The sequence below is a fragment of the Euprymna scolopes genome, chromosome 43 (assembly GCF_053919585.1).
Source record: "Euprymna scolopes isolate OS-2025 chromosome 43, ASM5391958v1, whole genome shotgun sequence".
In the NCBI taxonomy this organism is placed as follows: Eukaryota; Metazoa; Mollusca; class Cephalopoda; order Sepiida; family Sepiolidae; genus Euprymna; species Euprymna scolopes.
The window spans coordinates 35,507,524-35,524,580 of record NC_136524.1 but is presented as its reverse complement, the minus strand read 5'-3'; the positions used below and the strand labels follow the sequence as shown (position 1 = coordinate 35,524,580).

The 17,057-nt window shown below is 34.6% G+C and overlaps 1 protein-coding gene across 1 annotated transcript in view; it reads left to right on the top strand.

The window, feature by feature from the left end:
• The first annotated feature begins 10,581 nt into the window (after window positions 1-10,581).
• Window positions 10,582-17,057, top strand: part of LOC145268283 (ras-related protein Rab-1A) — an 86,259-nt gene continuing 79,783 nt past the window's right edge. Inside the window, exon 1 of the mRNA XM_080123686.1 lies at window positions 10,582-11,531. Within this exon, the coding sequence (XP_079979812.1) occupies window positions 11,509-11,531 (23 nt within the window). The 5' untranslated portion in view covers window positions 10,582-11,508. The remainder of the gene's footprint in view (window positions 11,532-17,057) is intronic.

The window sequence follows — 17,057 nt, the reverse complement described above, 5'->3', positions numbered from 1 at the left end:
AAGTAAGCAAAGCAAGACTTTCACAGTATGGCAGGTGTCTGGTGGAAGATGTTCGGTTGATTACACGTCTTTAAATAGTATCTGAGTTGTCAACATTCAAAACAAAATACAAGTGCCAGACTAATGATGCTAATTATCAGTGCAGTTGTACCATAAATGTATAAAGTATTGGATGTGTATTATAATCCACAGAGGTACGAAAAATGGGCAAAAATTAAAAAAATATAACAAATAAATGTTATCAAAGGCAAGATAAGTAACTCTTCTACCTATCCGGAAAAGTTTTTAGTGTTTTTTTGTTTTTTTTTACAAAGGAGTCACCACTATCAAGGACTGGAGGCCACTCGAGGATCAGTTAATAAGTGTACGGTATCAATGGGGAAAATATTGTAGTAATTGTTAGTATTGGAAATTTGGTAAATTGGATAACTTAAGGGGGCGGTTCATCAAGAACTTGTTCACGTTGCACTTGAAGACAACCATATTGTAGTTAGTTGAAAAGTAGGAAAATGGAACAGAGTTCCACAGGCATGCAGTTCTAAGAAAGAAGCTTTGTTTATTAAATCTGCATTTAGGTTTAGGCACAGATAAAGAGTGGGGAAAATTATTGACAATGGTTTCAACTAGACGAGTGTTTTTCATGAAAGTTTGGCCAGAGGAGACCGTAGATTGGAGCTCAGATGAGCACTTGCCATGGAAATAATGATAAGGCAGAGACAGGCTTGCAACGTCTCTTCTGTGGGAAAGAGGTGTCAGGGAAGAGAAAAGGGCATCCCCCACTAAGCTATGAAGTCTATCTTGAACTCTGTCAAGGCAAGATAAGCTGCTTCTAGCAGCTCCTGCCCAGATGTGGCAACAGTACTCCATTTTTGGACATACTTGGCTCTTATATAGATAGAGAATTGCATCAGCAGTGAGATATCTACTGGAGTAGAAGAACAATCCTACCATTTTTCCAGCAGTTTTGGCAACAGATTTGATGTACATGTTTCATTTCAGATCAGAAGTAAAAATCAAGTCCAGAAGCTTGTTGAAACATGGAGCCTCCCCAAGATGAGAGCCATTCATTTCAATTGATGCCAGATGGGGATCAGAGCGTTGATAAAGAAGCTTCGTTTATTTCTCTTTCTTTATCTCCCTCATAAGATCATTGTTAGAGTATGGTATCAAAGCCTCTTCCCCATATCTATGATGTGATATCCCGCATCTGGAGAGAGTTAAAAAACTGGCTACTCAAACGGTGCTGGTTCTATGAGAGCCGTATAATGATAGCCAATTCAAAATAGCCTTTTCTCCCTTGAGCGCCGATGATTATGCAGGGATCTGATTTTGGCTTACAATCTCCTCAATGGGTAATATGATATATCTCAAGACTTATTATTTACTCCTGCACCAAAAAGAGGACTATGCGGATACTACATGAAATTTTTTCACCGTCGATTTTGATTGAATTGAAGGAGGGTTCCATTCTCAATCAGAATCACTGAACCACTTTATTCTTTTATTCACATTCACCCCTAAAAAGGCATATCACCACTTGGATGTAAGGGGCTGCTATTTGAGAACATGCCTGGGAAAGATTAACAAGATGTTGGTTTACATTACATTTAAACTTTTGCATATCTGTACAGTCAGGGAAGCAGGTAGCAGGAAGGGAATTCCAAAGTCTAGCTGTTTGAGGGGAGAAACTGTTAGAGCAGAAAGCTTTCTTGCATTTAGGGGCCACAGCAGTGTTACTAAATGGGTTTGTCGGGGATATGTACGTTGAGGGGGCACAAGTGTAATGAGTTCATCAGAACACATTCCATTAAAATATTTATAAAACAGGCACAGAGATGCAACATTGTGGCGATGGGACAGGGGTTGGAGCTTAGTTGACAAAATAGACTTCCAAGTGAAGTAATAAAAGCAGCAACACTGCAACAGTTTAAGGCAAATTTAGACAGGTACTGCACTACTGTGTCCTTGTCTTCGTAAATTTTTTATCACCTTTTCCTTAGATGGACTAGGGCATTGAGCACTTTTCAATTTTGCATATACCATTTACCAAGTGGCATAATATATTCTTACACACACTTGCTCTATCTGGGGTATTAAGCACTTTCTGATTCAATATGCACTACTTACTAAGTATTAATGTTCAATTGTTACACACCTTCTCTATCTTGGGAATTGAGCACTTTGATTATTACTGTATTGTTACTATTATTACTCCCAAGCGATCTTATTACTAAAATGAAAAACGTTGAAGCTATTGCTTCCAATATTACAGCATTTAAACTAGTGTTGGGACAATAAATTAGAATTGGAATCGGAAAAATCGGAAGATTTGGGGGTATCAGAATCGATGTCGGAATTGGAAAAAAATTGATGCCTATTTTCCGATGCCAAAACGATTTTTTTAATTGTCTTTTTTTTATTTGATTTTGTTTAAAGTAAAATCTTCCATAGCTGGTAATAATGATAAAATAATAAATATTTATTAATTTTAAATACCAGTAAAGCTAAAATTGATGGATCATCCCCCACAAGTGTATTTTGACGATTAGAAAAATATCTGCCTATTTAACGTGTATTTTTACAAAAATTGGGGAAATTAACACTCTTCTAGTTAAATAATTACAGATTTTTAAAGAATCGGAATTGGGATCGGTAATTATACCAGAATCGGGAATTTAGCATGGAATCAGTAATTTAGCATGGAATCGGTAATTTAGCACGGAACCAGTAATTGTATTGGAATTGGGAAAAATATTGGAATCATCCTATCACTAATTTAAACATACCTGGCCTATCTGGAGCATGGATCACTTTTGGATTAACATATAACACTTATTAAATATAATCTAATATATAAAACTCATATCTGTATGTCTGTCTTTCTCCATTTTTCAAACTACATCTCACCCAAGACCCCATAACATCGAGATGCAAGGTCACAGAGTGGTACAAGGTGGGTCAAATGATTGCATTTTTTTTATATGGTAGTCACCACTTATCAAGGCCCACAAGCCACTTGGGAATAAGGGTTATTGCATGTACAGTAGTCAATCGGATAATATCGTAATAATCGTCAGTAATGGAGATTTGATAAAGTGTCTTACTTAAGGGGGCGGTTTATCAGGAATTTGTTTAAAGGCATCCAAGTTGTAGTCAGGTGGGAAACAGGCTAATGGAAAAGAGTTCCACAGGTGTGCACTTCTAAGAAAGAAGCTTTGTTCATGGAATTAATGTTTTAATTTAAGCACAGATAAAAAATGAGGAAAATTATTGACAGTGGTTTTAGCTAGACGGGTGTTTTTCAGGAAAGATTGGAGAGGGGGAATCAGAGACTGGAGCTCAGACGAGCACTTGCCATGGAAGTAACGATAAAACAAAGACAGGCTCGCAACGTCTCTTCTGTGAGAAAGAGGTTGCAGGGAAGAGAAAAGGGCATCCCCCACTAAGCCACAAAGTCTATTTTGTACTCTATAAAGGCAGGATAGGCTGTTTTTAGCAGCTCCTACCCAGATGTGGCAGCAATACTCCATCCTGGAACATACTTGGCTTTTATATAGATAGAGAATTGCATTAGCAGTGAGATATCTTCTGGAGCGGTAGAAGGATCCTACCATTTTTCCAGCAACCTTGGCAACAGACTTGATGTACGTGTTCCATTTCAGGTCAGGAGTAAAGATCAATCCCAGAAGCTTATCAAAACATGGAGCCTCCCCTAGATGAGAGCCATCCATTTCAATTGATACCAGATGGGGATCAGAGCATTGATGGTGTAAAGAGAGAAGCTTGGTTTTAGATGCATTAAAAGTAACCAGCCACGTCTTCCCCCACTGTACCATGTGCTCAAGATCAGAGGAGAGAGAATCAGAGAGAACTTTGTCATTTACGGCCTTTGATGTGTTGCCATAGATGGTCATGTCATCAGCATAGATGTCAACGAATGATTTAAGTATGTGTTTTGGGAGATCATTGATGTAGCTCAGGAAGAGAGTTGGGCCCAGGATGGAACCCTGAGGGACACCAGCATTAATACTGTGGGCTTCTGATTTCTGCCCATCAACCACTAATCTTATGAGCCTATCAGAGAGAAATGATTTAATAATTGAGAAAATATTTCCAGTTATACTATAGCTGGAAATCTTGTGAAGTAGGCCTTTATGCCGTACCTTATCGAAGGCCTTTAATATGTCCAGAGCAATTGCCCTAGAAAGGAAGCCTTTGTCAAGAGATTCACTAATCCTATGAGATATAACCGTTAGCACATCTGCAGTAGATCTGGCAGAACGGAAACCATATTGCATGTCACTAAGAAGGTTATTTCTGCTGAGGTGGTTGACTACTGCTTTATTCAATATAGATTCCAGCAACTTACTCATAACACACAGGAGACTTATTGGTCTTTACTGAGAGGGAGATGACCTATCGCCTGAATTCTCAAATACAGGGCATACTGATGAGGTTTTCCAGGGTGTTGGGAAGCACTTCTCCCTAAGGCAACACTTAAACAGTTTTGTAAGTATAGAGGCAAGTTCTGGTTGAAACTTTTTCAACACTATAATTGCAATGAAGCTTTTTTAACACTATAATTTTGCGGGCCATTCTTTTTTTTTTTTTTTATAGACCTTTAGCCGGTAAAAACCGCTGCTAAGGTGTTAAAATTTTTTTAAATTGGAACTTGGCAGGCCCAAGTCAACTTAAAGTGTTCTTGTATGCATGAGCAAATGCACCTTTACATGCTATTGCTCAAACGTTAACGACTAAGGCTGGAACACTATATGTTTTAGTTTGATTCTAGGTATGGCATTCAAGTCATTTTTTTTTTAGTTTTGAAATAACTACTATATATTGGATACATTATAATATATAATAATCAATAGAATGCTGACTCTATAAGAATAAATACAAAATCTGTATAAATTAAGGTAATCTCCAAAAATACGGATCACGTGACTCTTCTGGCGGCCATGTTGTAAGCCCTAACGGTATTTTTGGAGATTACCTAAATTAAATTATCATATTTAAGCATATTTTACCACCGGGCAGTGTCGGATGTTCAGCTAGTAGTGTGTATTAGTAAAAAGGAGAAGAAAGTTGCCCAGGATTAAATATAAACAGACATATGTTGAGCTGGGAGGAGAGTGGGGGAGGGTAACTTGATGACTCCCCCCCCCCCGGAATGCGGCTTTATTACACTCTTGATTTGGAGAAAGAAGGAGACAAGAAACTCGCTGTTTCCCAGTAATAAATATAATTACTTATCTGTTTCATTAAATTCTTAGGCTGGGAGTGGTGTAAAGCAAGATACTCGATGTTGCCCGGAAATACATTAAAACAAATATAGGTTTCATTATTTTTTATTTATTTATTTATTGGAATCCTTTAAGATGAGTAATTTGTGTATTTATTTATTTATTTATTTGTGAACTGTTATCTTCATCTTCATAGTTTCTGTTGCTTCACCATGTTTCGGCCAACTCATCCTCTGGCCTTCTTCAGGTGATTAACCGCAACAGGATAGGAATACTGTGTTTCGTAACTGTATCCCTTGTAATTACTGCCTTCCATAGTCGTCGTCTCACCATGTTTTTTGGTCAACTAAATCTCTGGCTTGCTTTGGGTAGGATTGAAACTGATATTTTCAGACAATGCTCAGGAACCGTAGAGATTCATCGCATTTATCCACTGTGATATGGTTGGCAAAACAACAAAAACAGCAACTATGAAGATGAGGATAACAGTTCAAAAATAAATAAATATAAAGGTTTCATTATGTTATTGATAAATAAAGGGAAGGAGACATGGAACTTAGTATTGTCTGGCAATAAATATAAGCAAGTAATTGTTTTACTAGAGCGTTGAGCTCAAAGGGAGGAAGGCAGAATACTTAGCATTTCCCAGGAATACATTAAAACAAATAGCGGGTTCATTACATTATTTATACTGTCAGAAATAACACGGATGAAATGGGATTCCTGATTGGTTGATATTATAACTTCCACTGAAATACAGAGATTGCACCTTTCGCAGGAATTTTGACTTGGAATCAGTTGCTAACAAATCTTTGGGCGAATCCAGCTCATTTTATGTTCTCCATTTGAACTTAATTATAGTTCTCTTTAATCATCTAATTGACGATTGGATTGACAAAGAAATATAAACTCTCTAAAGATGGCGGGAGTTATATGCTTTAAAAAAAATATTATTATGCCAATTAATGGAAATTGAACAATTGATTAATTATCAAACTATTTATGCATGCTTCTTTTTTTTTCCTCAAACTAACATGTCCACGATGACATAAACTATCAGGCTCAAATTGCCAACTAAATTACTCATTTGATTTAGCAATGACTAAATCAGAACAGAGGAAACCACCAGGAGGTAAGTCTTTGTTTTTTTTTTTTGTTTTTTTGTTTTTTTTATCTCAGGTTATTTCCAGCAATGGCGGCACTGCTTGTTTTAGTTACTTCTCACAATAAAGAGGAGGAAGGAGACTAGAAACTTGTTGCTGCTAGGGAACAAAAAGGAAACGGGTATTTGTTTTTATTAGAGTATTAAGCCTTGATTAGCCTTGAGTCTTCAAGTCTAACGTAAACAAGTTTTTGATGAGCTGTTCCATATAAGTTAACAAATTTACCGAATTTCCATTACTAACAATTACTATATTGTCCAATTGTCTACTATACACTTTTTTTAACCCTTAATCTCGAGTGGCCCCTGGGCCTTGATAAGTGGTGATGCCTATGTAAAAAAAAAATAAATAAATAAAATTAAGCTCGGAGGGAGGAAAGTGAGATACTTAGTGTTCCTCAGGAATACATTAAAATAAATATAGATTACGTTATATCATCTATACAGAGCAGGAAGGAGATTAAAAACTCTGCATTACTCGGGAATAAATATAAACAGGTATTTGTTTCATTGTAGTGTTGGTTGAGCCGGGCGGAGGGGGGGGGGAGCAAAATACTTTACATTGTTTGGGGCATATATTAAAACAAACATAGGCTTATCTGTATAAGAGCCAGATATGATGGAGTACTGCTGCCATAGCTGCTGGGAGCACCCTATCCTGCTTTGACAAAGTTCATAACGGACTTCGAAATCTAGTAGATGATGCCCATTTTTCTTCCCTACAACATCTTTCCCACAGAAGAGATGTTGCAAGCCTGTCTTTGTTCTATTCTCATCTTCATAGCTTGTCTGAGCTTTAATCTATGGTCCCACCTCCTTGTCAAACTTTCACAAAAAAACTCATCTTCAAAGACCATCAATAATTTCCCCCACAAATTCCATTAACAAAGCTTCTTTCCTAGAATTGCCCGTCTGTGGAACTCTGTTTTACTGGCTTGCTTTTCAGCTGACTACAATATGGTTATCTTCAAGTTCTTGTTGTGTCGCCCCCCCCCCCCATTAATCCATTTCTATCCCATTTCCACCACTATTAATACACTGTTGTCTCAGTAACTACTATACATTCATCAGCCCTTATCCTTGAGTGGCTTTCAGGCCCTGATAAGAGGTGACTCCTATGTAAAAAGAAAAATTAACAGCTTTAAGGCTAAAAGCTCAAAGGAATTTTTACATTTTTGTTGCCTTAACAAATCTTGTTTTCCAGGCTGCTGGAAAATTACTTCTGTGGTACCAGCTTTTAAGAATTCTGACGAAAGAATTGACCCATTAAATTATCGCCCCATTAGCCTCCTCCTGCTTTTTGCCAAAATATTTGAGTCCATAATCAATCAAGCTCTAGTCCATCACCTTACAGCTATTAATCTTCTGACCGACAAACAATATGGATTTAAGCAAGCCCGTTCCACAGCAGATATCCTAACTGTAATCTCTGAACATATGTACCATTCACTGGACAAAGAAGGGGAGAGTAGAGTAGTAGCCCTAGATATATCTAAGGCCTTTGACAGAGTATGGCACGATGGTATTCTCAGGAAAATCACATCATATGGTATCACTGGAAGAATACATGACATAATTAAATCCTTCTTAAGTAAGAGAAGAATCCAGGTTGTCTTCAAGGGTCATACATCTAAACAATATGATATAAATGTGGGAGTACCTTAGGGGTCTATCCTTAGACCTTTATTATTCCTAATGTTCATAAATGACCTCCCTGATAAAATTGTCTTTGAGATGGGTATATTTGCTGATGACACATGCTCTATAAGAGGCACGAGGGCAAAACAAATGAGCATTTTTATCGTTATTTTCATGGAAAGTGTTCGACTGAGCTTCAATCTATGGTCCCCTCTCGCCAAACTTTCACAAGAAACACTAGACTAGCTGAAAACATTATCAATAATTTTCTCCACTCTTTATCTGTGCCTAAACCTAAACATAGATTCCATGATCAAAGCTTCTTTCTTAGAACTGCACGCCTATGGAATTGTCTTCCGTTTTCCTGCTGTCTATAATATGGTTGTCTTCAAGTCCAACGTGAACAAGTTTCTGATGAGCCGTTCCACTTAAGTTAACAAATTTACCGAACTTCCATTACTATCGATTACTATATTGTCCTTTTGACTACTGTACACTCTTTAACCCTTATCCTTGAGTGGCTTATCGGCCTTGATAAGTGGTGACGCCTATGTAAAAAAAAAACAAAAACAAAAAAAAAACATATATCCAAGGAAATGGCAGAAACATTAGAGAAAGACCTCCAATCTGTATAGGGACAAAAAAAGATGGTCACATTCAGTGCTGCCAAGACTAAGCTTGTTTCCTTCAATAACTACAAGAAACCTTCTCTGACACCAATAGCATGGGTCAAAAACACATTATATGAAAGTACTTCTTTTAAACTCCTTGGCCTAACATTCACAGGGAACATAAGTTGGAACAGATACATTGAGAGCATTGCCAAGGCTGTTGTGAAGAAGGTGGGCTCTCTCTACCATGCTAGAAAGCTACTTACGTCTGAAATTATCCTGTACCTCTATAAGGCCACCATTCGCCCATGTATGGAGTACTGTTGTCACATTGGAGCTGGTGCATCTGCTACTAGTCTGTCACTCCTGGACAGGGTTCAAAAGAGAGTCGTCAACCTGATAGGTCCTGAACTGTCATCTAAGTTTCAGCCTCTGTCCCATAGACGAAATGTTGCATCCTTCTGCCTGTTCTACAAATATTTTAATGGTGGATGCTCTGACGAACTAAAAGCCTTTGTACCCCCTCGACATAAATACCCCTGACAAGCAGCTAAATCCCACCCTTACACAGTAGAGATCCCTAGGTGTAAGAAAACCTTCTACTCCAATAGTTTCTTCCCCAGAACTGCTAGACTTTAGAACTCCCTTTTGGAAGATCTAGTGTAATGTGAACAGACATCTTGCTGCTCATCTCCCTATCAGTATATCTCTGCAACTTATGTTCCCGATAGTAGTCTCCTACTTCAAAGTGGCAGTGTGCTTTGTTTGGGGTGAAAATTGAATGACAAAAAAAAAAGTGGGGAGGAGGTAGAGAGGGGGAAGAAGAGGTTAACGAGAAAGAGAGAGAGAGAGAGAGAGAGAGAGAGAGAGAGAGAGAGAGAGATGAGGAGGAAGTTTTAAAAGCTGTTAGACAAACTTTTTAACTTCTTTTATTTTGTTGTTTATGGCACCGTGCAACACCAGATAACCCCGATAGCTTTTAACAAAAAGAAAATAAAGGTATTATTGTAGCTTAATACTCTATGGGTCAATTAACTTTCTAAGAAATAACTGAGATTCTACTTTTTTTAGGCCATTACATTATAACCCTGAAAAACTTGATGTACAATAAAATAGTTTAGAATTTAGAGTGAAAGGCCAGTTTCGCATATAAATAAACTTATCCTCCATTTCCGATATAATATATTTAATTAATTTAATTACCCTAAAACGTTAGAATATATCGGATATATTCTAACGTTTTAGGGTAATTAAATGGGAGATAAATTATGTGTGTTTTGGGAGTTTGGGAATGGGGCTACTATTTTACGAGATTACCTTTGGTTTAATTAGATTGCTAGTCGAACTTAGGGATAGTGATAAAAGAATGTTAACTGTCCTAAAAAGTTAAAAGTGGAGTGGAGAGCGGATGTGGGGAATAATTTTACGCTAAATTTATGGACGAAACTGATCTCTCTTTCTAAATTCTAAAATATATATTTTTCTTTTTTCTATCAAGTCTTTCAGAGTGTTTACACATAATCGCCTTAAAAAAAAAACGTAGAATTGCATTTGGGGGCGGGGTAGCTGAGGGTGCTAATCTACAAATTTACAACTTAAATACTGTTTCACGGAACATTCACGGAAGTGATTGTCACTTGTAAGCTAAATTTTGGAGTAAAATTTTCTTTTTCTTTAAAGGATTGGAGAGGGGAATAATACCTGTTTGCTTTTCTATCCTTTTCACGTGTCTTTTAATCTTTAGATTTAATGAAAGAGAAATAGAAAAAGAATGTTTTGTTTAATTTAAAACTGTCCTACGCACACAAATATTTAGGAAAAAAGAGCGGGGTATCCTCTTTCAACTATTGTCAACTGTACTCTTTCTCTCCCTTTTCTTCCAACTGAAAGAGGGAGAGAAAGGAAGGAAAAGTGAGAGAGAGATAGAGAAAACTAAGGAGAAAAAAGGTGGAAAGAGAAAGAGAGCGAGATAGAAATAAGAGAAAGAAAGAATCATATAGATTTTTTTTTCCGTGTGAAAAAATCTCGTGATGCCACGTCGTGCGATGACGTCATAGGCCATATTTCAGCGTTAGAACAGGAAGCCATCTTTGTTTTTTGAACTCAATCGTTTGATACTGACTTCCTTTTCCCACAAAACATCAGCCACACTAAATATTATTACTAATATTAGTACTCCAATAAATTAACATGCGAAAATAAATCGAAGGAGTAGAAATATACTAAATAATTTTGTCTTGTTTTTTTAAATACCCCGTTCGTTCGCAGCTACACATACAGGTGACACACACGCGCAATTACCTACTACTCCTTTTACACACCCACCAAAAAAAGTACTCTTGCCTCGTGCGTATAAATGTTTATACGCATGAATATATAACTGTGTATATGTTCACATTAGTAATACTATTGTGACGGGCTATTTATTTTTGTTGTAGATTTAAATTAATATTTAAACATCCGTGAGTAGTAGCGACAAATACGAGTTAATACTTGATAAAGGAGAGGAGTAGTGATAGGAATAAATTGTATTTGACGCTCCTGCTACTACGACTTTGGTTAGTAGTATTAGGGGTAGCAGCAGCAGCTGTCCTTAGAGATTAAAGAAGGAGGAGGAGGAAAAGGAGAGTAGTAAGAGGAGGAATATACACAAAAAAAGAGAAGGAGAAAAGTAAGAGGAGGAGTAGACAAAAGAGAAGAAGAAGGAGGAGGAGAGTTTCCCCCTTTTACACACGCACGCATTTTCCAACATATTCCAGTCCTTCCTCACATCGTTTGTCCAAAACACACACCCAGCTTGAAGAAGGGAGAGAAAAAAAAAAACACTTCAAAGATTGGCTGTTCGTAGAAAATGTCTACCATGAATCCAGAGTAGTGAGTATTTTTATATTTCAAAACATTATTTCTTAATTTTTTTATACTCTGTCTTTCTTTAACAAACACTTTCTAGGTCCACTCCCCAAACCGTATTGGCTTTTTTTTTTTTCTATGACTGTAACATTTTGTACTCTCTAATTTAATTTTTTTTTTTTATATTGTACTTCACAATTTTTATTTCAACTTTTCTTTAACTTTGTTATAAAAAATATAAAGCTCCTTTTCTTTATTGCTTGGGGTATTTGTTATAACTAGGTAAAAAGAAACTATTTCGTAGTAATTAGTGAAAATTGAAACCTAGGGGGGGAAAAATTGGTAAGTTGACAACGTCACCAATGTAATATGGACACAAAATCGGGGACCACCCTCTCTCACAATTTCATATTATTATTAGTCCATCAAAAATGGACAACAACTGTGAAACCCTTTACTGCTATTTTAATTGCATTCTCTTTTCTTCCGTGCATTTTTAATTACTCGCAAATAAATCCAACCAAACAAAAATGAATGGTACCGTTTCTAAATTTTTTTTTTTTTATCTGTGTTATTTAAACTGTTTGCTTGTTGTAAATAATGTCGGGTCATCTTTTTGTTTTTCCCGAATTTTATTTTTATTTTGGACACTTCTATAAAACAAAGCAAGCTGCCTTTTATTATTCCAGTGTCTAATATTTGGCGATTTCTCATATTTTATTAATAAAATACCCACTGTAACGGCTTTAAAAAAGATAAAATAAAATTTAAATTTTTTTAATTTTTTTTTTTTTAATTAGAACCCTTAAAATTTTCCAGTTTTTCTTGGAAATTTTAATGTTTTCTTTTTTTAGGCATTATATATTTCAAAACTTTATCCTTAATTCGATAAACATTCATTAAATTGCTCTAAATTGACAAAATTTGATATTTTTCTAGACAAAATTTCAATTTATTTTTTCTTGGTATCTGGAAATTTCGTTTAAAATTTTTATCCTTATTTTTCCCCCCTTATTTTTTTTTATTAATTAGTAACATTTGTACTTACATAATTGTATCTAAAATACCTTTATTTTTATTTTTTTAAGCTGTCTTGTTGGTGTATTAAAAAAGTGCCAATTTTAATTGAATTAAATAACTAAATTTCTCGTCGAGTATTCAAACGAATTTTTAAAAAAGTACGCTATGTAGGTATATTGTATGTTCGCACTTCCTGTGCAAACAGTTTTTATTTTTTATTTTATTTTTTTTTTTTAATAAAGTGAATTTTATGAGTTTGTTTAGAAATCTTAAAACAAATCCTGAGACGAAGCTAGGAGATTAAGGTTTTACTTTTAAAAATTCTCGGGTACCCAAATTCTTTATGAGCGATTAAAATTTCATAACTTTTATAGGTTAGTATTTTCTTCCATCCGTCTTATTATTGAAATTTGGTTAAGTACTAAAACAATAGAAAAAATTGCGACTCAACAGTTTGTCAGTTTTGGTGGCGTATACAACGTAGAAAGCCTTCCACAATAACGACTGATCCTCGTTGCAGTAGTAACACAACTACTAGTGTCATAATATTAATAATAATGGACACTTATTGCTCTAGTTCTATATATTAACCTTGAGACAGTAATATTTTTTTTTTCTGGTAGAATATTTTCATTGTCAAATAATCCCAAAATTTGTTGACATGTGTCATTCATAGCCCTCCCACTGCCACCACTAAAGACCATGTTTCCCCCATTATACCCCCCTCTTTTTTATGGCTCCCCTTTTTATCGTCCGATTTGATCAAAATGAAAGAAATATGGAAAAAAGGGGAGCGGCGATTGTATCATCACAAATATTTCTATAGCATTTTCCTCCCCCCCCCTCTTTTTTATTTTATTTTTTTATAATTTCATTCATAACCCCTCCCGAAACCAGAATTGTATACGATTTTTATTTATTCCTATTTCTTTTTAATGTTTACTTAAAAAAAAAAAAAAAAAAATCTTATGCCAGTTGTAAAGAATTGTATGAATTCATTCCACACGAATTTGGATTAGAACAATCTTAAATTCTTCTGGGTATTTGTTCTCGTCTCGTTAATACTTAACACGCCCCCTCGACTTTATTGGCATGAGCAAAATTAAAATAGCAATTGTCGCTTTTGAAACGTATTTTTCTCTATGCATTAAAATACATTCACATCTTTAAGTTCTGATTTAAATGTTAATACTTTCTTTTATAAGTCATAAATTACCATTCTTCAGTTTTTTTTTTTTTTTTTTTTTTTTTTTTTTTTTGTCACCTGGTCACAAAAGGGGGTGACAACTCGAACTGTCCTGAACACATTTAACTTTCATCTTGTTTTCTATACTCGATTTATTGAAATGAAGCGTCGACGTTTTTATATAGAGTAGTTACTCCGCCGAGAAATATTGTTTATATTTAATTCTAGCAGTAGAAAATTATGCAAATACCATTCGACTTTGGTCCATAAAATTTAATTATTAGACAGAAATTCCTATGCTTATGTATTTTTTTGTACCGCGCTATTAAAAAAAATATATTTATTTTTTATTTTTTCGGGTTAAATTCAAGTTTCACGATATCTTTAATTAAATTGTTAGGTGGAAGCACAGAAATAGTTACAAAACACTCCCCTCCACATCTTAAGAATGGCTTTCGAAATGTTATTTCAGCACGAATTGGAGGTTTTAAGCATATTAGAACTTTTCTTGGGCACAATAAACATCGTTGCTGGACATGTTTCAATGGGGATTTCGAAAGAGACTTTGTAACCTTTAAAAATGTGCTATAATTAAAACGTATAGGGCAAAGTCTAGTATTGTTAGGATTAAAAAAAAAAAAGACTTGGGTGAGCTCCAATTATGGGTAAACAATCACTATTTAAAAGATAGTGATTGTTTACTTTTAAAAATGGTTTAAACTTTTTTCTATTCATGGAAGCAAGAATTTTATTTTGTAGATGTTATTTGAATTAGTGTTTTTTTTTTTTTTTTTTTTTTTTTTCCCCCCTACTGTTTCTTTATACGCTATACTAAATTTTGATCCTTTTTATGGGCGATTATATGTAAACAACCTAAAAACGTAGACTTTCCCTTTTCTTTTTAGGTCAATTAGCGTAGGGTCCAGAGAGTAAACAATAATACTGTTCTATCCTATCCTGTCACTAATTATGTATCTAGATTCCTTGAATATAATCATTTGGCGGCCATTAAAAAGCAATTTCATTATGAATATAGGTTTATTAGTTGATTCCAACTTTTTCATTTGGTAACAAATATAAGATTGAAGTACAATTTTATTGATAACGAATTTGTGCTTGTATTTATTAGAAAATAAGCTGGCTTAAAACGGAACAATCCTAGTATTCAGAAAACGAAAAAAAAAATTTTTGAATAAAATCCTATTCCTTCCCTTTCCTATATGTCCTATAATAAAAAAAAAAAATAAAATAAAACTTATTCTGAATTACAACAGCTGTCCCAAGTTGGAACAGCTGCTGGTTGTGTTTGGAGACAACAAAACTCTAAGCCTACTTCTCTATTTACAAAAGTGGTCGTGCTGGAGAGAAAAAAAAAAGTTAATTTATTAAAGGTTAAAACTGCACCTTTTTGAGTAGAATACTTTAGCGAGTTATTTAATCAAAATTTGTTTAACTTGTATTAATTCTTGTCAACTTTTAAATCCATAACATAATTCTTGCAACCATCACTTTTTTTTTTTACCTGTTTATGTGTTCAGTTGTAATATTACTGCTTTAGTCTTTTAAACAAACATTTTGACCTAGTAACTTTTGTGGCGTTCTAATTTGCATCATGAATTTCTACCTGCATAAAAAAAAATTCCATAGGCTTTAATTGGTGTAGTTTAAAAATAAGTGTAAATCATTAATGTATACTAAAATTAAAAACTTCATTGAATATTTTCAAATACATAATTGTTCTAATGCTCATTTTTAAAGTAAAAAAAAAAAAAAAAAACTATGACTATGAAGCAGACCTTCCACATTATCAATTTTGACAATTCGTAAAAAAAAAAAAGGTATATAAACAGCTTTTTAGACATGAAATTATTCTGTTTTCAGTATTTTGCTTTTTACGGATTATTTCGTCTTTTTTTTTTTTTTTTTTTTTTTTTTTTTACTGTACTAATTATATTCCCTTATAAATTTATTGCACAAAATCTTTTCATGATCAATATCGGTTTGCTTTTTTTTTTAATGTAAAATTCGTTCACAATTGTAGTTTCTTAACTGTATTATAAACTATAAAGTGATCGACTATAGTTGAGGGCAACCCAAAAGCTCCCCCTTTTTGAAGCTATTACATTAAGGAGGTAAGGATGTCGCTCTTATTCCAGGATTACTCCACTTACTCTTTATCTTTGCCTTTGTAATACTGAGTCTTTAACAAAAGGGAATCTAGTACTTTTTTTGTCTTTGCTATTCCTCTATGGAGAAATGAACACTGATCTCTTGGCCCATTGGCATTCATTATGCCAAAATATACTTTAAAAATGCTTTATACCGGTTGTAAGATTTTACTTGTGGCTTAACTACAACTAATGAATTAAGTATATTATTTAATGAAGTTCAAAAATGCTGCCAGTATTTTACATTTTATTTAGAACAACTTGGCCCTATCAGAAAGTTTCTTTACTGATAGTAAAATCTTGGGTACATGTAATTATAGGATTTGGTTAAGCTTAAAATTGTTAATATGACTTATAACTAAAACCAATGGCGAGGCAGTTTGTTTTTGTTTTATTCTTTAGGTTATTTTCAAAAGTAGAGCTGATTCTGATCACTTCAAAAATTCTTAAACCTAACTCCCATTAGTTGTGAATTTACAAAACGGTCAAAATCAATTTGAAATTTGCTTGTAAAACAACCAGTACTGATAAAATCAGCTTCTGATATCCACCCTCTCCCACAAACTCGCACTTAACTCTAACCACCTCGCATACACATGTGCTCGTCTGAGCTTCAATCTATGGTCCCCACCTGCCAAACTTTCACAAAGCTACAGCCACTATATCAAAAATTTCCCCCACTCTATCTGTACCTAAATCTAAATGCAAAGTCCATGAACAAGGTTTCTTTCCTAGAACTGCTCATCTGCGGAACAGTTACACAGGCCTGCTTCCCAGCTGACTACAACATGGTTGTCTTTAAGTCCAGTGTAAACAAATTCTTGTTGAGCTATCCTCTTAAATGCTACTTAATTTTTTCCACTAATGAGCACAAGGCTGTTGTCTTGGTTACCACTGTATACTTATTAGTAAACCTTCTTCTAGAGTGGACTTCACCCCTTAATAAGACGTTACTCCTTTGTAAAAAAAAAAAAAAAAAATCCATGCCAACTTGTGAACTTAAGTTTTCCATGAAAATTTCTCCTTCGGCAAAGCTGGTTCAACCTCCATGGGTGAAAGTTGCTGACATTACATTATGAACCTATGCATAACATATACAATTCTTAACTAAAATGTAGCTTAGACAATCTTATCAAAAAAACAATCTATGATTGATATTCAACTTTTATTTGACTA